Raw genomic sequence first — 22,657 nt, 5'->3', positions numbered from 1 at the left:
ATATTTAATTTTCAAATGTATGGTTTTACAAAGAAAAACTGTAAACAAATAACAAAAATAGAATGTTCAGCTTGATTCTGCTCAAATATGGCTATAAAAGACTGAATTCAGTTTGTTATTTGCCAAATAAATAATAAACGTTTTAGTTTTAAATTAGCTTTTAAAAGATTTCTAAAAGATTTTTTTTTATATTTTTTATTCAGAAGATGCTGAATCTGAATCACTGTAGTGGAGGATAATCTGAGCAGATCATTATTCCCAAACTGAGCCGCGATTCATCAAATAATCCCGATAATCAGCCTCAATTAACATGTTAGAAATGAAAACAAACCACTAACACACACAGTGTTATTTTATTATGTGATTAAGTCATGTAAATATAATGCAGATTTCCCCTTTTATTCAAAACAAAATCCCATTTAAATGATAAAAATGTATTATTTAACCAATACAGATATTAGTCAGTTGATCTAATCTGATTTAAAGTTACACACACACACATCACATGTCTAACTACTGTAATTAGTCCACCAGGTAAAGATTTAGTACGTCTGAATACACAACATATGTAGTTTAAAATACCAGAATGTCCTTCTGCACCTGGTTGCATTTTGCAGTCTGCAGCCAAGCATTCAAAGATAAATGTCCCAATTCTATGCAACAAGCATGCAACAGTAAGTGCGATGTAAGGTCAGCTGCAGTACGACTAAAAAGTATATAATTTGGAATCTAGCTATGTTGTGTTTACATATTTAGGATGTTTTAAAGACAAATTATAGGCAATAAAAGCTGCTGTCGGGTATTTAAATAAAGGGTCTCAGGCTAAACAACAAAAACATCTATTCTGGTCAAAATAAAGGTTATTTACTATGCATCAGTAATGTTGTAACTACAGATGTCCAACATATTTAAAGCTACTGTTTTCCAAGTATGGACCAAATAAAATAAAATGCGTCAGCTGTCAATCCAACTTTTCCATTTTATATGTGAATACACCTATCTTATGTTATAAAATGAGAGACTGTTGAATCCTGAACAAGCCAAACTCAGAAGCTCATTCAAATATTACTGTAGCAAGAGGATTAGTTGGGGTTTTGGTTTCTTTTCTTTGTAATCACTTAACCAAACAAACACCTTTAGTTGGTTGCTGGGAACATTTTTTTGGCAAGAAGTGGCATCAGTGGACACGCTATGGAAACAATCCTGCAGAACCAGACGGAATAGAATTTTGTTTTACGTTTTTAAGTTCCACGACTTCTTTGAAAACTGGTCGGGTGAACATTCAGCTGCAGGTGGGGGTGTGATCGGCCATGAATAGAAAGCAAAACTAATTTCAGAAGAATGTTCAGTGGCTTTGTTGTGTGAGGTGCAATGCATGAACAATGTAACAGCAGTAGAATCAATCCAGGCACGTAATTGTGCTTTACACGTCTTACAGCACCAGGACGGCCAAGACCACTTTTTTTCTTCATTTTCTTGTTCATTTTAATGCCTGGTACAACTAAAGGTACATTTGTTTGGACAGATATAATGATAACAAAAATAGCTCATAAGAGTTTAATTTAAGAGCTGTTATCTACACACGTTTTTTTGATAATGATTTTGGTTATTATCAAGAAGAAATTGAAGAAAATAAGGGTGGTCCAATACTTTTTTCCATGACTGTGCGTGTTGATATGAATATTGAAACAGGTCTTAATTACTCCTCCTGTTCATACTGACCAACAAGTCCCGATGTGATGCTCAGGTCGTCTCAGTTTGACAAATTTAGTGTCTGTTTTTAGTGGAAAATTGTCCTCTTTGTGTCTCCACTGCAGCTCAGCAAAGCGACAGTCAGTGGAAACACACTGTGCAACAACAACAAAAAAGAAAGTAACTTTGTTTGTTCAAAGAAGGGACATTGCACATTAACTTGAGCACTTGAGTTCATCATGTAGAATAATTTCTGATCTGCAGTTCTTGGCAGGTTGAGGGCGTTAAAAGAAAACATACACAAGCACAGACACACATTAAAACACACACTTAAGCACAAAAATACATAGAAATAGAAGTCCTGTGCTATTTCTATATCATATGCACCCAAAAAAAGCAATTATGCACAAATGTTGGCACAGACGAAAGCACAGAAGCACAAATAAAAGACGTTCAAATAGACAAAAGCATATAGCCCATATAAATAAAATAGGTTTTTTTTTCAATTAGATTTGAGCAGAACTTGAGTAGGTATTCACTTCATTTATTTATCTCAAATTCACTTCAGATAAACCTATAAATAATGTTAATTTGGTCCTCCATCTCTTTTAACTTTTTTAACTTTTAACAGCCAGTGTGATCAGGACGGATGATAAATACAAGAAGGTGAATATATCCTTTAAAATAAAACCAATGACATGCTGTGTAACAGACTGATTATTGAGGTTTAGTTCTCCCAGCCCGACACTAGGAGAGACTTGCGATCTTCGGCCCTCCTCTTCCTCATGAGGAAAGCAACAGCTGCGGCCATCAGCAGCAGAGACACCAGGAACATGCAGGCGAACGCCACGGTGCTGGCGTTGCTGCTGAGGAGCTCCCGGACACCCAGACGCTTATCACCATAGCCGCTGTCTGTCAGCGGGGGGAGGTTCACTAGAAGACAACCGGGGAATCGTTTTAGAAATAAAGATAGAAAGAAAACAGAAGATGCAAAATGAAAATAAAAAAGAAATCATAAAAACAAAAAACAAAAATATATTAAAATAAAAGAATATTAGAACAGAAAGAAACAAGAATATGAAAAGAAATAGAAACTAGAAAAGAAATAAGAACATTTGAAGACAAAAAGAAAAAAAGGTCAAAAATACAAAAAAGAAAATAAAGAAAAAAGGACATACATGTGTGTGTCTACGGCATATCTCACTGACCGTCAGACTGACCTAAGATTTCGTATGTGGCTTGGGCAAAGCACGAAGGTGTGCATCCTTGATTTTGAAAAAAATTCTGAATTCTCAAAATGTCATCATTAGTTACGTAGGACATGTTGCGATTGGACACCTTTTAGGGGAGCTCCGCCCCATTGTGTGATAGGCCTACACCTGGTCAGTAACCCAACTCGCTCTGGATTTCCACACCTGACTCATCGCATCTGTAAGTCTATTTAGCTCACCTATCTTTCAGAGTTTTAAAGTGCGCTACAAGGTTCAATTTTCCAATAATATTCAAATAGTTTCCAGCGAATATCAATGTTCAATGTGTATGTGCTGGATGGTGTGTGTACCTCATGAAAAGTAAGTGTTTTATAGAGTTGCAAACGTTGTAGTGTGGCATGCAATGTACAAATACATACTTCCTATGGGCACTGCACTAGTTAATACAAAAAGAAGGAAAGAAAGATCGGATATTCACCTGCAGCAGCAGCAGGATGGTTCCTCTGTTCTGCAGCTGCTCCAGGAGCAACATCAGGACTGTTCCTCAGTTCAGGAGCAACAGCATTTTTCCATTTGATCACACGGGAGTTTTCCTCCACGGCTGCGTTGGGAAAGGCTGGGCCGACGAACTGCAGAGGACCTTGGGTAATGTAGTGTCCGAACGTCTCCTTGCTCAGCGTTCGCTTGCGTCTGCGGGACGAGGGGGCCAGGCAGCCCTGAGCACATCTGGAGAAGGAGCTGCCCCTCTCACACAGGATGACCGAGCAGGTGATGTACACCTGTGAAGAGGTCAGGTTCAGTTCAGCAGGAAGGAAAGAGAAGAAAATTGTAGTTTGTGTCGTGCATCTACTGCACTTTCACTTTAACACAATATTCAGGCTGTTTTTGATCCCTATCAGCTGGTGATATCAGGAATGTTTCATCTGTACTTTTCTACTGTTTGAGCTACGTACTAGTCGACGCTGATTGGATACAGTTTTGTGCATGCGTGATTCATTTGCAGACTGGTGCAAACTGGATGCTGAGGGGTTAACATCTCCTGCTCTGACTGCAGCTGGGAGAGACTGCTGCAGGAGGACTGGGCCGCTTGTGAGTGTTTTGGGACGGTGCCTGCTACTCGTTAAGAAGAGTATGAAGAGTCTCCAAAAGTCTCCACTAACACCAGAAAAAGTCGCTCGATTTGTCACTAGTCGCTTTTTTGAAAAAGAGTCTCTAGAGGGTCTGAATGGTCGCTGCTGTAACTAGTTCAGTGAAAAACCAGACCCCGGGTCCACATTTTTTATTTTTTTCCCCCATAATTGGCCCTAATACCCCTCGTAAAAACCAGACTCTGCAATGATTACATGATATCTGCAGCATGAAAGTGTTGTACAGCGTCTCTTCTATACCACAGCCTTGCATGCTGTGTGAGCCATTATCTAGTTTAGATTCGTTTTTATTACCTGGTCAAAGTTTCCAGTAAATTTGAAGGCCTGAACCTGGAACTTGTATGAAGTTGGATTCGATGGGTGGACTATAATCGTCTCATCTTCGAGACACCTATAAGAAATCAGAAAAAAATAAAACACAAAACATACAAAAAGAAAAAACGAAGAAAATAGTAAGAAAAGAAAATAACAAAGCAAATACAGACAGAAAGAAAATTAGAAAAGAAACAAGAAAAAATGAATACAAAAAGCAAAGGAACTAGAAAATAAAGAAAAGTAAAGAAGAATGAAAATCAGAAACAAAAAAATAGAAAAGAAATACTAGAAAGAATACGAAAAAGAAAATATGAAAAGAAGAAAGAAAAAAGAATACAAGAGAAAATCTGAAAAAAAAAATACTAGAAAGAATACTAAAAAGAAAAGAATCTAGATAAGAAATAAGAAAATACTAAAAGAAAATAAATCAGAAAAAACAAATAGGAACAGAAACAAGAAGAGAGAAATATGAAAAGAAAAGAAACAGAAAAATACGAAAAGAAAAGACAGAATAAATCGCAAGAACAAAAGAAAATACGAACGTAGAGTAAATACAGAAAGAAAGGGAATTGAAAAAAAAGAAAGAATTGCAGCACGTCACACACACACCATCAAGGAACTGTCCATGAAAGGTGATTGATCCCAGATCTTAGATGTTACTTTAAACATTCCCTAAAAGCATCCCTGCAGCAGCACTCACCCGTTCTTGATGAGATCGTAGGAGAGGCTGTTCTCAGGGTTGTCATCAGGAGTGGCTTTGCACGATTCCACAAACAAATCCACATTCACGAGATCCGACTCGGCCTGAATGCCCATATAGATGTTGTCCAGCAGGTTGACCTCCACTGGGTAGGCGCTGGGAGCCACCTTCTCTGTGAAGTTGCTGTCCTGGTAAATCTCAAAAGTGTAGCCGAAGCTGCCGAAGGTGGACTCGGTGAAAATGTAGTCGGTCTTGTGCAGGTTGTAGTAGCTGGAGATGCTGATGGTTTTGGGAAACTGGCAAGAGACGTCGATCTTAACCTTCCTCCTTCTGACTATCACCTCGCTGGGCAGCTCGAAGGAGTTGATCTCATTTGTGAAAACGAGAAAGTCACCTTTGTCCTGTTTTCAGACAAATAAAAGGTGTAGAAAAAAACTTTAAGATAAGATCAGAATTTATTTATCCCGCAGTTAGGGAATTTAGTTGTCAAAGCAGCTCAAAATTACAGACACATAGATATAGAAGACAAAATAAGGATATAAAAAACTAGAAACTAAACCAGGGCCAGTTGGCGGCCACCAATCAGAGCAGAGCAATCAACTGCAGCTGCTCCTCCTGTGACATTTGACGCCACTGAGAGAGAGAGAAAAACTGCTGAAAGTGCCCCTCAAACAGAAAGCATTTTGTGCGTAGCTCCTACTTCCTTTCGAGCAGCCTGCGTTCTTCCTGAACGGCTACATATGTGTTTTGTGAAGAGAAATGAAGAAATAGTTTTTTAGAGCGATCAAAAGAAACTGGTACCCCTGCTTTCCTTGAGAGATGTTCCTGCCTTTATACCATGGTGGTCTATAAGGCTGTGGGTGCGTGTTGGTGGTTCATCTATAACTAACTAACTATAACTCTGACAACTTTAGCAGACCAATGTGAGTGAGAAGACGGATTTTCCAACGTTTCTGTGTATAAATTATTTTTGTACAGTGGCATCTGCGGCCTCGAGCGCAGTTTCCAAATTTTTTGACAGATTTTTCTCTCCTCTTGCACTCTAGCAATGATGTCATCAACTCTAGCCTCTCCATAGGGTAACATAAGGGGGATTTTTTCGCATGTTTTGCTGAATAATTTGAAAACCATTTGCCGGAACCCTTAAAAAAGTTATAGCACACTGGTCATGGGCAAGCCGGTTGATTTGATACCTTTTTAGTGTCGACTGTAAAAAACACAGAAGAAACACAAGAATAAGAAGAAGCCTGGTGGATAATATATAAATGTGCTCTTATGAGCACACTCAATAAGAAATAAACATACATTCTATACACATCCTATCCATACATTTCTGCTATTTGGCATTAAGTATTAATATATATTTTTTGTGTCTTGTTGGTTGACATGGCGTGTATTGTTTGAATGTAATTGTAGTTGTGTTCTTGTTATACTAGATTCCTGAGTTTATCCTTGTTTTCGAGTAAATGAAAACCATTGTGGATGCATTAATGAAGTGAGTAAAGGGGGGGGAGTAACCTGATTTATTAGTAACATTGTTTGATATTTTCAGATAAATTATATTCTCTTTTGTATTTCATTGTATAGCAAAAATCATCCATCCATCTAATCATCCATGTACCAATCATCTATCCTACTGTTGACCTTACAGTTAAACTACTCTGACTGTATAAATTGTTGGAACGGCATCTTGGATCCTGTGTTTAAATATGCACCACATCAGATGTTCACTGAACCAACGTCACTGCAGCAAAGAGTCTTTTTCACTTACAAACGATTCTTGCATGAGGTCCAATGTGTTTTCTGGAATCAGGATAATATCCAGAATGCTTTGTGCATGTAAAAAACTGTTAAATTGTGCAGTTATCAGTCAGAAAACACACCTCGAGTCTGGTGCCGCAGGCAGTGAAAGACATCATGCCTGTGATGTGTGTGCTGTTGGAGGTGAGCGAGCATGACGGGTCTCTCATCGTGAGGAAGTTCTCGTCGACGCCAGGCATGGAAGCTTTCTCCAGAGCCACCATCATCTTGTTGGGGGAGCATGTGACGGTGGCCCGACCTGTAAAACATGTTAACTTTACTTCTTCATTAAGAAACACAGCTGTACATCAGGTTTGCTTTATGATCCTTACATAACACCTAACACAGATGTTAAAACCAGGCAGCAATCTCCTGGTCTGAGCAGTGAGGCAAACCAGGAAGTGCCTTAAACTGCATTCTACCGAAAATTCCAGTAGGGGGGCGTTGATGACGGCTGCAGAAGCATTTGGGTCCATTCATTTGGACATACAAAATGAGAAAACTTCTCACTTGATTTATTACCTCAGATTTTTTTTATTAGGACAACACTATGGTCTCAATCGCTAGTAAAAAATCTTCTTCAAGACAATTTGATGTTAATAGTGTAAATAATGGCCCCATTTAGAAGAATATAGATGATAAAGAATTGTATGATTTAGGGCATGGCCATCTTTGATTGACAGGTCACTATGGCGAGACATCATCAGGAGAGAAGCAGAACAATGCGTATCCACAGCAATATATATATATAGCCATTTTCCATGGTTTTCTTGATAATAACCAAAATCATTATCAAGAAAACCATGGAAAACGTCTAGATATCAGCTCTTAAATTAAACTATTCTGAGCTATTTTTGTTGTTATCATTATATTTACATTAACATAGGCATTAACATTAACAAAAAAGCAGAGAGAAAACAAGGACGGACTAATATTTTTTTCCCATGACAGTATACTGTGATCACAATCGTGGTTTTATAGAACAATATAAACAGAGAACTAATAATTAATAATCCACAGACCTTGGATGATCGATGCTTGGGTCACCATGACAACAACGCACCTCATATCTGATTGGCTGAATGATAAAAATAAAATAATTGTGAGTGCAAAATGAAAAGAAAACAGCAGTTAGAGTATTATGATAATGTGACTGAAAACACCTGGTGCACATGTACTTATTCATACTTAATTATGGGGTTTCACTTGTTGGTGTCTTACAAATGAAAGTAACAAAAAGAAGAAACATAATCTCCTGAATCAATCAGAGGCTTATGTCTCCGGTCAGTCTCTCACATTCAGACAAACAATAGATCTCCGCCTCGCTAACAAGACACAAAGCCGTGAGCGGGAAATCACCACACACACATTTCCCAGTAAATGCAGATAAAAGCGCTCACGTTTCATTGGTCTCTGCGGTAAAGCAGACCGGGACGAATCTGTACAGGTCGCTGTGGTGCGGCGTCCAGCTCAGAGTCATGACAGCTTTCCCAAACGCTCCATCTGTAAACACTTTGGTCATGTTCTGCGGGCCGCTCACCTGGAAGTCGTGTATGCTGTAGGAGGGTAGAGACAAATATCCTCATTATGCACTGGGAGGTATCATAATCTGAGTTCTCACTGGCTGTTAACACATTGAAGAATACCTGGTGTGGTGAGCCTGAGCTTCAGCGTGAAGCTGGAAGCTCTGGCCCACAGAGGCGTAAAGAACGTCCCCATGTGAAGGAGTCCTGGACAAGAACATGGGGCGCACATGACCTGCCTCACAGTTTGGTATCGCAGGAAGAACTGAAACACAGACAGAGGTCATCAAGATAGGGAGGCAGAAATACAAATACAAATAAATATGGTAGCTTTTGAGAATTATCATTTAGGATTTTAAGACAGAAATTTGTCTCAATATACTAAATTTGAAAGTTGTGAGTTTTAGCAGTCAGGATCAGAAACAATGGAAACTGGGACATTTTGTTTTGTTTAGTTTAGTTATTATGTGAGTATATTATGCTAGTATATTATGATACAGACTGCAGATACCTGCTGCCTTCAGACGGCTGTAAATACAGTGAGCAGTGTAATCTCTATAGCACTACTACTGGTAATTAATTAATAAAGACATATGGCAAAACACTGTAAGATAAGATAAGATAAGATAAGATAAGAGGCTGACAATAATGTCACAATATTTGGAAAAAAAAAATATTGTTCTAGTAAGAGGGAAATGGTAACAAGAATAAAGTCAATATTTTTAGGAAAATAATAATTATTTATTATTATTTTTTTGTATTTTTCCTGCAAATGCTCAATTTCACAGTAAATATTTTAGCAAGTTTTTAATGTAGATTCATATCATTATTATCATAGGTTAATTAATAAAAAAAATAATATAGTGTATGTTAAATGTGTTTGAATGCTGATACTGGATGCTTGAATTTCCCTCAGGATAAAGGACCACACACACACATACACACACACACACACACACACACACACACACACACACACACACACAAACACACTTCAGAGATGAATAAAGATTCCCTTAACCAGCCACCATGGCACGTGTAAAGATGCATCACATGAGAATGCCAGTGAGGAATGAAGGCTGGGAACAATAAACCTGCTGCTGTGAAAAAAGTTTAGACGAACGTTACACACTGTAACTGTCAACAAGGAGCAGAGGAGGTCTGAAAGACACTGCTCCATGTGTCGGATCACTCATAAACAATCACTCTGATAAAACACCCAAAACAGAGTGAGTCAGGGAAAAGCGGGAGACATCCCGCTGGTAGAAACAAATTAAATGTGGTGATGTATGCATTTTTACGCGTGCCATGGTGGCTGGGCCCCACTCCCCTGGGTCCATATTTATTTATTTTCATACATGGCCCTGATATGCCGTCGTAGTATACGATCCTGGTGATAAATTCATTATTTAATATCCCAGAACATGATTGTGTCCGCTGAACACCGACCAATGTTTTATTAGGTTATATGATAAAGGTAAAATGTAAAATTTGTCACTCATATCAAACCTACACTTGGCAATTATCAGCCTTATGTAGGACTGATGAAAATGACAAACGATTTAAAAGTGTTTCTTGCTGATGGACAGACTCAATACTGTTTTTTTTTAACTTTAATAATATAAATCTGAATGGTGGAAATAACAGATCACGAAAGGGAAAAAAGCTTCTAGAGCGATCTTTCTTTTAATTTATTATAAATGAAGAAATATGTTTGTGGACATTTTGTTGTTTAGAGCTACAATAAAACAGATTTTAACTACATGGCGAATCATCTAAATAAAATATATAAAACTTGTAGTGACACACTTGAGTTTAATCTGTGATCTGTCTTCAATACGGTATGAAACTACAGAGTGTGTCAGGGGGCGGGGCCACCGCTAAAAGACTTCCGCATGGGATGCTCGCATGTATCCTCGCTTGTGGTTCCTCCATATGCCTCTTTTATTCTCTATCCTCTATCCTCTATCCTCCGAGCACAAATAAGAGCTTTGGGATGACTGTAAAGATGGCGCACGCAAAAGAACTTCCGGTTCAATCGAGGATAGAGGAGACATAAAATAAGGGACATGGGATGTACCCACTATGTTCTGCTTGGTTCATATATGCTTGTAAAGTGTTTATGGGTTTTGGGATTCAGCTCTGGGTGATTGTAGAGAAATGGCTTATCATTGGTTGCAACGAATGCTTCACACAGCCCTTCTCATCAGTGAAAGCTGAGGTTCACCTGAGAGAAACTGTTCAATTTAGGAGACATTTTCAGGGGAAAAAAGGATTTAAAAAAATGTATAAAATTTGATTGACAGATTTTGACAACTAGTTCAACATTTTTGTAATGACTCAAGCAATAAAATGAGGACTATTAGTTTAGTATGGAATGAATATTCAGCATTCACAAGTATAGTTAATTTTGACTGACAAGACATAAGCAATGATAATGTTATAAAACAGCAGAGAGTTGTATGAAAGCAATTGATGCATGTCCAAAAGCATTTGTTAATGAGAAACTGCTACTATGATGAGCACAAATGACTAAATGTTGTGGAGGTTGAACTCACTGTTGTCCAAATGTTAATAGTGATGTGAGAAATGCACCAAAGCAACTGAGAAAGACTGTAAATTGCAACTGTATACTTGTAATATAAGGTTAATTGTAAAATCTATTTTAGTTTATATAAAGACGAGCAAGATTTCTAAAATTCCCCCATAAATAATGTGTCAAATTGGGTCCAGTTATGTCTCTGACGTTATGATGTGAATGTACTCACTCTCTAAGGAGAACTGCAGCTTCACTTTGCAGAGAGATGGAGCGTTCATGTCAGAGGCCTCACGCAGTACAGAGGTCCCGTCTGCGTAGGTCAGAGTGACATTTTTACTGGGAAAGTCCTCCAGCGTCAGCTCCAACACGTGGACACCGACGGCCACCTGACCTGCAGCGGCCAGCGTACACGAAGCCTGACAGGACACAGAGACAAATTATTTAGATGATTTTTTCTCTTTGGATATTGTCAGGGATTAATAAAAATGAGCAATTATCTCCATTATGACCATTAGTAAATTTGCTGCTTAAAAAGTGTATTTAGCAAAGCATACAACACAGATTGAATATAACAAGAGCACACACATAGATAACACTTTTTGCACATTCCTGAGGGAAAGCAGATGTAAGACAGAGACTCATTCATGGAACAGAGACACATTCATAGAGATACATCCAAGGTTATGGGCTCGGAAAGAGTAAAGCACTGAGAAACACTAGGATCAGAGAGAGAGGGCCAGATGAGGAGAAATGTTCGTAGATTCCTTCAACAGGCATTGACCAGAAGCTGGAACACCAAAAGGCTTAGGACTTAGTCTATGTGTCATCATATCAAGGGCGGCTGAATTTCAACCAGGGTGCTACCCCAACAGTTTCAACCAATCAGATAGTTGCACATTCGCCTTATAAAACTCTGTGTAACAGTAAGATAGTCATCCTTTCTCTGATGGTGGTTGCAGCTAACTGTCTTACAGACTGATTTCTGATCAGATTAAAGTCCATGTACATGCTAACTCTTTCATTACTGGCTTAATAAATAGTTAAAAGGATATTACTCTCCTATCATCTCTTCTGCAAAAAAACAAATGCAAAAATATTGAATCCATGTAGAAAAGTGAAAACTATTTTTCAACCCTTGTGCATCTGTTAAAACACATCAGTCCTGAACTACCAAATTTATTTAAAAAAATAAATTTTTCTCTTTTTTTTCATTTTATTAATAATTTTTCAAACTGAAAAATATACAACGTAAATGACAACAACGTAGGCTAGATGCATATATACAGTACATACACATACTCATATATACATTGCTATACAGATGTACATATAAACATATAGATACTTACACACATACAGTATATATAACCCTATACATACACATGCATCTGCTCCATCTAAGTCTTGAGATAAATATAAGAACCAGTCGACTTAATATTCAATACGCATTTCCTTATATAATTTTGGTCCGAAAAAAAGGGAGTAGGCTGAAGTAAAAAATACTTATCTGGGCCTATCCCCTGGTACTCCACACTTTCAAATAAGATATTTTTTCTATATATGGTCACTAAAAATGTTTGTTTACATTGTGACAGTTGTTGTTATTATAAAAATAGAGAGGTTTTCTTTTTACTAGTAGCACTGATTTTGCTGCATGTCATCAAACACTGCAGTGAAAACCAGGACACAGCATAGACATAAGCTTTAGCAAGGTTCTTTGTGGTGTATTCGTTTTATATAGCTTGTTTTTTTTTCATGTTTGTATATTTTCTAGGTGTCTTACAATGTTGTGATGCTTCCAGTTGTAAATGGGTTCTTTTAGTTTCAAAGGTAGTGACAGCAAACTCCACTACATCCTTGAAGACCAGGTCCAATTTTTCTTGGCTTTTAAAATGCTACATGTTTGCAGTTGAATGGCCTTTTTATCACAAGGATTTTGGCATTCCTTAATTGCAAATTGGTACAGTAAAAAGGCATGAATGTCATGTCATGAACACATGGGGACGTGGTCTTTAAGGATCTAGTGGAGTTTGCTGATAACTATTTGATTGACTTATTTTATTGGCTTTTAAAATGCAGCATGAATACAACTGAATGGCTATTTTGGAATCATGCAGCTGCATGACAAACGGGCTACCGTAAAGTGCAATGTAATTGCGCACTGAAATGGAAAGTACAGATGGCGTGACAGCAGTCATGTATTTACCCCACAGGGAAAACATGTAAAAAAAAGTGGTGTAAAATAGTAAAAGGAGCTCAAAATGAAAAGCCTTGTATAGTAAAATACATGATTTTATGCAGTAGTGGCTGTGGGATCAAAAATTGTTGTTTCAATGGGACATTTGTTATACTTTATTTATGATAGTTTATTATGGACATGTATTATTTACCTCGTCCATGGTGAAGTTTGCAGGAGTTGTATTGTAAAAGCGACATCTCACGTGATCTCCGTCTGGATCGTGAGCCAGAAGATGAACAGTTGAAAAGCAGTTCTGAGGAACCCTGCATCAAGAAACACACACAAACACTATTTAATATGTGGATTTAATATAAACTAAACATGTTGTACATATAATTACAATTAACAACCAATATCTGTGCATAAACCTGGAGATTAATCAAAATAAAACACGACAGTTTTTAAAAAGTAGTATTCATATGAAACTAGATAACCTAAAGTAGTTTTTTTTTTTTTTTTTTTATTGAATTGGACCTTTATGCTAACAAGTAAGTATCACAAATGCTACGATACAACCTCACAGCATTGTTTAATGACATTTAAAGCAATAAATCTATTTTTTCTTAAAAAGCCTATTTTTATTTAATTCAAGGGACATTTACTTCATAATGCCACATTTATTTCCATTTTTTATATTCAGGTGTGGTTTATCTCTCAAATAAAAGTCTCCTGAAATCAATGAAAGTAATCTTTTAAAATATTTGAATTTTTTTGTGTGTGCCTCATTTATGAATTTTATTTGTACGATTCAATTTATGCTTTTTCTAGAGTTGCATAATGCTGCTTCCCCTGCAGAGTGATGGTAAAATCCCGATTTGAATAAATCAAATCAAATAGCCTTTATTGTCATTAGAGAGTCAACTATACAACAAAATTTGGGAGTGCCAATGCTTAAGTTGCATAGTTATAGAGAGCATAACAACAAAACAAACATTTAACGAGTAAAACATTTAAACATATGATAAAACACTGAGCTAAAACAAGGACATGTGATATCATTAATAAATATAAAAATAAATAGGGGTCAATAATAAATGACCACTGAAAATACTGCAAATGTTGTAAAACGAGGTAGATAGAGTGTCTTGCACATATTAACTGCATTACACATATCAGTTTTATATCACTATGGGCATTTAGAATGCAGTTCTTTTATCCTGCTTTTCTTTTTTTCTATTAATTTATCCTTTGTGGCTGATGAGAGTTGAATAGAAGAGCATGGTACCGTAGAGAGGACACTGTGGTGGTGACGGGACAGCTGTTGATCCCGTGTGAGTCAGATCTTCTCCCCAGGTCCAGGTCCACCTGAGACCTCCAGTCGGTTTCCCCCTCAACGTTAGACGCCCAGCAGCAGCCTGAGCCCCTGAAAACAATCAGAAACACACTGATTAGAGGTGTGAATCAGCGTATCGGCCCCACAATACGATTTTTACTTGAGTCATGATATGATATTATTGTGATTTTAAGCATTTCGTGATATGGTGAGTATTGTGATACAATATATTGAGATTTAACTGTTTATCTATATTCTGTGGCCACAAAATTAATTTCAATGTATTCATCTCACTTCAGTCTCCTTATATTTCTCCACAATGAGAGTGAAACCCACAGACTGACCAACAAAGTATTCAGTCAAACTGAACTCAACTGATATCAAACATGTATGGACGACAACAAATGCAGCATTTTATCAAACTTTCAAAAATAACAAGCTTCACTGCTCTGAATGTTTCTGAATGAAACAGAAAAACAGCCAAACTTTGCAGTTTTGCATTATTTCGACAACTTCTCGACACGATATCTTGACGCACATGGTGCCTATAGATTCCTTACACCTTTAGTTTGATGATGATACCAGTATATCCAATATGTTCTTAAAAGTGAGCCTGCTACATCCTCCGGAAGAAAAAAACGGCAAATTCTGACAGCTAATATCGATATTTGGCGGCCATGAATCGATGTAATATTGCCACGCAAAATATCGCAATACTATGCTGTATCAATTTTTTCCCCAACCTCTAACACTGATGCAGTCTGGAAACTGATAAATATGGAACAGTTTTATTATAATCTACACGTCTCTTATTCATTTCATCTTATTACACCTACACATGATTCTTTCCTTTTACCACTAACTGCAGAGCTGTCCTGTATATGACAGGCACTAAAGCAGCTGTGACTGTGAAAGCAGTCAAACTCATTTGAGGCTAGAAAAATACAAAAAGCTTTAATTTCAAAATCAATACTTAATTCAATTTTGTTTTACAGACAAATAGTTCTGCAATAAAACACTTGACAGACAGCAGGATGTTTTTTTATGGACAGCCATTCACAACAAACTGAAATAAATACCTAGTAATTTAGCTATATGTTCATCCTGAAAACATGCTTTTCTCATGCTAACTGTAAAGTAACTGTATGAAATAATAATTCTGGTTCTTATTTGACTCTCAACTACAAAATCTTCTCTAGAGGATTTAATTTAATGTATTCCTTTTTAACCTTTTCCTTAGCCTTAGACAATACTTAACTATGCAAACTGCCTTCATTTGACTAAAAACTTCCCCAAAACATTGTCCACCTCACACTTGTATGTGTGCACAGGTGTATTAGCCACTGTGTGTTTGCAGTTGTAACATTCTGCAAGATTTCTCCTGGTTTTGTTTTGTGTCTTTATGTCTTTCAGATGATGCAACAGATGATGAGAGTTTCTTGCTTTCAGGTAAAGAGCTGGTCTCCTGTTGTTTGGGGCTTGTTAATAGTAAAATGTATTCATTTGGATTTAATGTTTAAAATGTGTGACTGCTGTGATTTTTTTTCTGTCAATAAAAAAGAAGTATCTGGATCAATTTGTCCTTTTTACAGGTTTTATTCTCAAGAAATATGAAAATAATAACACATTTATGAGGTAAAATTAATTCAGTACTTTCAATATGAACAGATAATAGAAAGAGTGAGAGTATTACCCAATCTGTAACATTTTAGTGTGCAATGTTTGCTGCAAAACTGACTGACTAGAAAAAAAATAATTTATATATTTTTTTTCAAGTTATACTCAAGAGAAACATGAAAATGACCAATTTGTCAGCATTTTAGTCAATATGAACCAATAATTAGGTAGAAAGAAAAACACAGTTCGGGTTGTTTTTACATCCAGAACTTTTTAAGTGAGGAATGTTGGCTGCAAAATTATCCCTTTTTTGTTCCATATCTTGTCTTTTTAAATTATTTTCATCCAGCTCCTTGAACTATTTCTACAAATCAGTGTTTCCTTACCCTCTCTTTCAGTCCCTCATGTTTTAGATCTCTCCCTGCTCCGACACATCTGATTAAAACTATCAACTCCTTATCAAGCAGCTTCATAACGAGCTGATTATATGAAGCAGCTGTGTCGGACAAACTGTTTTTGAAAAGTGCTGTACAAACTAGAAAATTTCCTCTGGGGAAATTTCGAAAGGGCCACGGGAGCTACTGCCCGTGTGTGTACACTATGATGAGATTCTTCAGAGATTTCAAACTATGCCCTTTATGCCCTTTAACCTAAAAAAAACAGCAAAAAATGTGTATTCTGTAGAGAAAAGTAACAGCACACCGATCCCGATCAAACCGCACGTTTTGATATATAATTTGTCCTGCAACTCTTCTTTGCCCCGAGCACTGGTCCCTACAGCTATTGCTGTATGGGACCAGTGCTCGGTGCGATTGCCCCGAGGCCCTAATAACAGTTATCAGTGTTTTACTTGCTCTGTTTTTATCTCTGTTTAATAATACACTGAGCCCTCACTATCTTCTTTAACTGTTTTACAGGCATTTTTACAAAAAAAAATAATAGTTTTAATAGTCGTGTGTGTAATTGTTTACTTTTGTAGCATATTATTTAGTAATTAAATGCTAATGCACTGATCTTGTTGCATGTAGTTATTGTTGCAACTCCAAGTTCACAGACCCAAGTGCAATTCAATCTCACAAATCAAATCAATGAAATCAAAATTTCTTTACTTATCCCCAAGGGGAAATTCAGTTAGTCTGGTAGAATCTCTGGAAGAATGAGATACGTCCCCTTCACCTTTTCCTTTACAAAGCATTTACAAATTATCATAAATCCCTTTGACATTATTACATTATTTTCCATTAGTGCATTGCATGCAGAAACAAACAGCAGTGCATGGTCAGTGGATATGTTCATATTTTTTAAAAATACAGCTGGGTTTACTGCCGCTAATTCACCAGTCAGCTCCTCTACTGTTAAAGTTCTGCATATTTGCTCCACCCACAGGTGAAATACTCAGGATACCATTAATGTCCACAGTCCTGAAGCCTGGAATCACACAGAAGAGTTGTCTCACCTCAGAGAAAATGAGGTTTGGTTGGTTGCAATGGTTGCTGTTGTGTGTCTCTCAGACTGACACCACCTGTCCTGTCCCGTGGTGTCCCCGTCCGTCTGCAGGACAGCCGACTCGTCCAGGCTGGTGCACACGTCGCCCTCACACGAGAAGGATGTCTGATCGCCACAGGAGCTTCTGCCATTCTGTCTGTGGTGGAAGGTCACCTGCAGAGTTTGGGGGAAAACAGCATTAATAAGGCCCCGTTTACACGAGGACGTTCGCGGGTAAAAACGACAAAATATTTTATCGGAAGTGCCTTTCGTTTAGACGGTGACGGCGTTTTTGGGGCTTAAAGACGCAAAAATCTGAAACCACCTTCCAAAGTGGAAAAGTTAAATACGCTCCGCCGTAGAGTGTCCGTCTACACTGCCAAGACGCAAAACGCTGCTCAGATCTGCTCATGTCACAAATGTTTTTACGTCACATACATGCTCCAGTACAGGAAAATAAACAAACGCGGGATTATTGCCATGCGTCGGACCTTCAAGCTGCTCTGGCAGCTCTAATAAACTTACAGGAGTCTTTTCACCAAATGTACAGGATATGTACAGATAGTATTACTGAACAGAGAAGGATCTGTAATTACCTCTATCACATTTTGGATGCAGCAATTGGTCGGAGGCGAGCCAGACGGCTGTGAACGAGATCTGGGAGATCTAGTGGATGGTGGATAACTTTGTGGAAGGAGTAGCTGATGAAAATGTGTGGCGTGAAAACTTCTGCATGCCCAAAGATGCTCTTATCGCTTTAAGTGATGCCGCCTGGCATGCATACAATCGAATTTCACACACTTTTGCATCACCGTATGCACGCAGATTTCCTCCCGAAAATGCTCGTCTAAACGAGGAATAAAAAGTGAAGACGCGACGCCACTTTTGCGTCTTCTGTTCAGACCGTCCTCGTGTAAACGTAGCCTAAGACTAGAAAATTTCCCCTGGGGAAATTCTGAAAGGGCCACGGGGGCTACTGCCGGTGTGTGTACACTATGATGATATTCTTCAGAGATTTCAAACTATGCCCTTTAACCTCAAAACGTGTGTGTGTGTGTGTGTGTGTGTGTGTGTGTGTGTGTAGCGAAAATCATAAAGTTACCTGTGTGTGTGTGTGTATGTGTATGTGTGTGTGCGTGTAATTAAAATCACATAAAGTTACCTGTGTGTGTGTGTGTGTGTGTGTGCACACGTGTGTGCTTGAAGCATGTGTATGCATGTGTGAGGGGTGTCCGCGCTTACGCGCGTGTGTGTGTGTGTGTATCTATAACTGTAATCACATCAAAGATCAAAGGCAATCAGATCAAAGCATTCAACAGAATTTGAAGACACCTGTTACGGCATAGTGACAGCAGAGGTGGACAGACTGAAATTTCTGGCCTCGAACAGAAAGCATTTTTGGCAAAACCATAATACCTATCATTGATCCGACTTCACTTTGAGCGTCCTGAGTTCTTCCTGAACGTCTACATATGTTTTTTTTTAAGAAAAATGAAAAAATAACTTTGTTAGAGCGATCTAAAAAAAATGTTACATCTCCCTTCTTTTAGAAATCTCCCTGCGTTTTTAATATAGGAGCCAATGAGGCTGTTGGTGCATGTTGGTGGTGCATCTGTGCGTCCTACGCCAAAACTATAACTCTGACAGCTTTACCAGAGGATTGTGAGTGAGAAGACAAATTTTCCTACGTTTCTATGAAGAAATTATTTCTGTAGAGTCGAATTTGCGGCCTGGAGCGCAGTTTTCAAATTTATTTTTTGACAGTTTTTTCTCTCCCTCTACACTCTGGCGATGATGTCACACACTGTGGCACGAACATTCCGTGCAATACACACCCATTATAATCTCAGAATCTCTCCAAAAATGATCATGGTCATTGAACAGGGATTGATAAAAAACTATATGACCTATTGAAACGTGGATTAATACACCAATACACAAGACTTGTGTCTACTGTTTAAAGTTTAAATGGAGTCTCTAGGTGAAATTATGCCTGAGAAGTAGACGTTTAAATATCTCCAATTATTGTTCTTTTTCTCTCATTTTTTCTCAGCCGTCCCATTCATTTCAATGCAACTTACGTCGCGAAAAATTCGTATTCCGTAGAGAAAAGTAATAGCACACCGATCCCGATCAAACCGCACGTTTTGATATATAATTTGTCCTGCAACTCTTCAAGTTGTAGGACTAGTAGCGGGACGAAAGACGAAAGACGAAAACAGCTTCAGCTGTGCTAGCATAATGCTCAGCAGGTGTTTTAATGATCAATGAGCCTTTCAACACTATAAACGTGGATTAACACAATATGCCACTGGAACACAGGACAATATAGAATAGATATTCCATAAGGAAATCAGTTTCCACATTAACAATGTCTACACTATATGTCTGTAAGGACATTCCTAAGTGACCCCAAACTTCTGAGCGATAGTGTACATGCATTCTATACACCTTATATACATAATAACATGTCAAAGTACGTTTCCTCAGTGAAATATAGAAAAAAAGGAAGATGTTCATAAAGCTGGGGTCTGCAGCATCATGGTGCTAGAAGTAGCTCCCTAACTCACTGACATGCAGTGTTTTATTGTGTTTATTTTCAGACTCTCTTTTGGAATCTTTTTGAGTCAAAGTTCATCTTCCGTTCTTGGGGGATTTCTTTGCAGTGTAGCCAGTTGTTGCCAATGCTGGAATAGCAACATTTTCCTGCAGAATTTTCTGCATTTGAATGAGGATTTTACCATCCGAACAGACATACACACACATCTGCGTTTGTAGAATGAATGCTGAGAGAAGAGTACCATTATCTGTTAAGTATTCAGATAAAAAATAAATAAATCACGCTCTCTTTGCCCCCTCCCCTCAAGACAGAAAGTTAAAACAGAATAAAAAAACATGATCTGATCCTGAATAAAAAGTGACAAAAAACACTCAAGAAGATAAGATAATTTTAAAAAAATCACAGGATCAAAAAGAAATACTCAAATAAAATAAATAAATTTTATGCTTCTGTTTTTCAGTGGCACTTTTTTGTTTCTTCAATGCCAAATTTTATTTCTGATTTCAAAAACTTACATTCACTGTTTTACCTATTAACAATTTTCTCACAGATCACTTGATTCTCAAAACTTTTTATTGTTTTATTTTTAACTAATGACGTTTAAAAAAAATGCCCTCCTCCAGCTTTAACCTGTTCTTTTTTTTTGTTTTGTTTTGTTTGTCTTGTACGGAAGTGGATTAGGGCCACACAAGAAAAAAATATTTGAGTTCTGACTTTATTCTCAGAATTCTGACTTTATTCTCTGAATTCTGACTTTCAAGTCAGAACTAAAAATATTTATTTCTTGCGTGGCCCTAATCCTCTTCCATAGTCTTGGAAGATTTTCGAGGGCGAGTCAGTAAATTCTTTGATGGCATGCAGGCGTTACACAAGCCGACGAGCACTTCTTCAACAGTCTCGCTTTACTCATACACAAGTTCTAAAACATGTTTTTACGATGTACTGTGCTGTGTGTTAATTAACAACAATAAAATTATTGATTCTTTATTCTTATAACTTGATTGTGAAAGAAAAAATTTGACTTATTCCAACTTTGTTTCAAATGTTCATTCATTTTTGCCTGTTTCTAATGTTTTGATTCAAATGAAAATTTCAGAATAAAATAGCGCACCTTAAATGTCCCATCCGTCCTCTTCTGTGGGTGTGTGACGCTGATGCTGTCTCCATAAAAGCTGAGCGCTGCAGGAGTTCCCAGCTGAGCGAGCAGCAGCAGCAGGAGGACGCCACCTTCCTCCATGATGTCTCTCTAAATCTGATCGGGCGAGACCTCATTCAGTCACTTCAAAACTCAGAGATGTGAGAGGCGGCTCCTTCAGAGTTCACCCAACAGGACAAACCAGATCTGAGCTGAAGTGTAACAATTTATGATGCTCTTTTTTGAAAAGGAAATGCACATTGTTGGGATGTTTGAGCGATCAGCGGTGAAAAATGATACTGTGTGTTAAAGGACATTTTGACATTTGTTGGCTTCTGTCCACTGGTTTGAGTTGAAGAGGCTGAATTACAGTTAAAAAGGCCTAAAAATAGCCCAAAACACTTTGCAACAGTTGTTTTTCCTGCCCTGATTTAATGGATAAATGCTGTGTAAAGTGACAGTGAACAACTCCATGGTAAAGCCTTCATGGGGCGAACTTTAGTCGGACTAAAGATCAGCTTAAGACTAAAATTTTAATATAAAATAACACATAAATTGATTAAAGGGAAAGTTTGGATTTATTGAAGTGTTGTTGTATGGTAGCTACTTATCCACAGTTAGTGTATCACCTACAGTCATGGAAAAAAGTAATAGACAACCCTTGTTTTCTTCAGTTTCTTGTTGATTTTAATGCTGGGTACAACAAAAGGTCCATTTGTTTGGACAAATATAATGATAACAGCAAAAAAACTGATGAGTTTAATTTAAGATTTGATATCTAGACATTTTCTATGGTTTTCTTGATAATGATTTTGGTTATTATCAAGAAATCCATGGAAAATGGCTAGATATCAGCTTAGGTCTAATAATTTTTCCATGTCTGTATATACAGGACACAAGCTAAACAATGTAGTGCTGTGAACAGTGGTGGAATGTTCTTAAGTACAATTTTGTGGTACTTGTACTTTACTTGAGTATTTCCACATTTGTAACTTTATACTTCTACTCCACTACATTTTGAGGGCAAATATTGCAGTTTTTACTCCACTACATTCAGCTGACAGCTTTAGTTACTTTTCAGGTAATTTAACACAAAAACATGATACATTTGGTTAGTTCTGTAGGATTTATTACAAGCTAGCAGCAGAGCTCAAAAAGTTGTGACTGCCTAGTACCTCGCCATAACCGGAAGTCAAAAGATGATACATTTAAGGTGATTGCGCATATTTATAAATTAAACCACATAATGGTACATTAAGTAGTTAAAATGAGCCCTTCATTGATGGCAGTAAAATGCTGCTTACTTACAGTAAATGCATCAATGATAATAATAATCTAATAATATATATGGAATATATAAAACAATCTGTGTGGGGCCATTCTGCATACTTACTTCTGATGCTTTAAGTACATTTTGCTG

The 22,657-nt window shown here is 37.4% G+C and overlaps 1 protein-coding gene across 1 annotated transcript; it reads right to left on the bottom strand.

The window, feature by feature from the left end:
• Nucleotides 1-1,597: 1,597 nt before the first annotated feature.
• Nucleotides 1,598-21,339, bottom strand: LOC131981894 (uncharacterized). Its single transcript, XM_059346418.1, has 14 exons — nt 21,214-21,339; nt 17,575-17,716; nt 17,395-17,485; nt 14,393-14,530; nt 13,319-13,430; nt 11,158-11,344; nt 8,513-8,654; nt 8,267-8,422; nt 7,889-7,944; nt 6,950-7,125; nt 5,067-5,467; nt 4,346-4,442; nt 3,382-3,682; nt 1,598-2,625 (listed from the first exon to the last, which is right to left on the bottom strand). The coding sequence occupies exons 1-14, from the start codon at nt 21,337-21,339 to the stop codon at nt 2,420-2,422; spliced, it is 2,331 nt and encodes a 776-aa protein (XP_059202401.1). The 3' UTR covers nt 1,598-2,419.
• Nucleotides 21,340-22,657: the final 1,318 nt, after the last annotated feature.

This window comes from Centropristis striata, chromosome 2 (assembly GCF_030273125.1).
Source record: "Centropristis striata isolate RG_2023a ecotype Rhode Island chromosome 2, C.striata_1.0, whole genome shotgun sequence".
Lineage (NCBI taxonomy): Eukaryota > Metazoa > Chordata > Actinopteri > Perciformes > Serranidae > Centropristis > Centropristis striata.
This window is presented reverse-complemented; position numbering and strand designations above follow the sequence as displayed.

Bases quoted from the DNA above. Each gene is read 5' to 3' on its own strand.
- LOC131981894 (XM_059346418.1), bottom strand. From the start codon at position 21,339: ATGGAGGAAGGTGGCGTCCTCCTGCTGCTGCTGCTCGCTCAGCTGGGA. The intron at 8,655-11,157 runs GTGAGTACATTC...TCTGTGTTTCAG, and splicing joins GCTGCAGTTCTCCTTAGAGA to TTCTTCCTGCGATACCAAAC. The intron at 5,468-6,949 runs GTGTGTTTTCTG...GTCTGAAAACAG, and splicing joins CCTGCGGCACCAGACTCGAG to GACAAAGGTGACTTTCTCGT.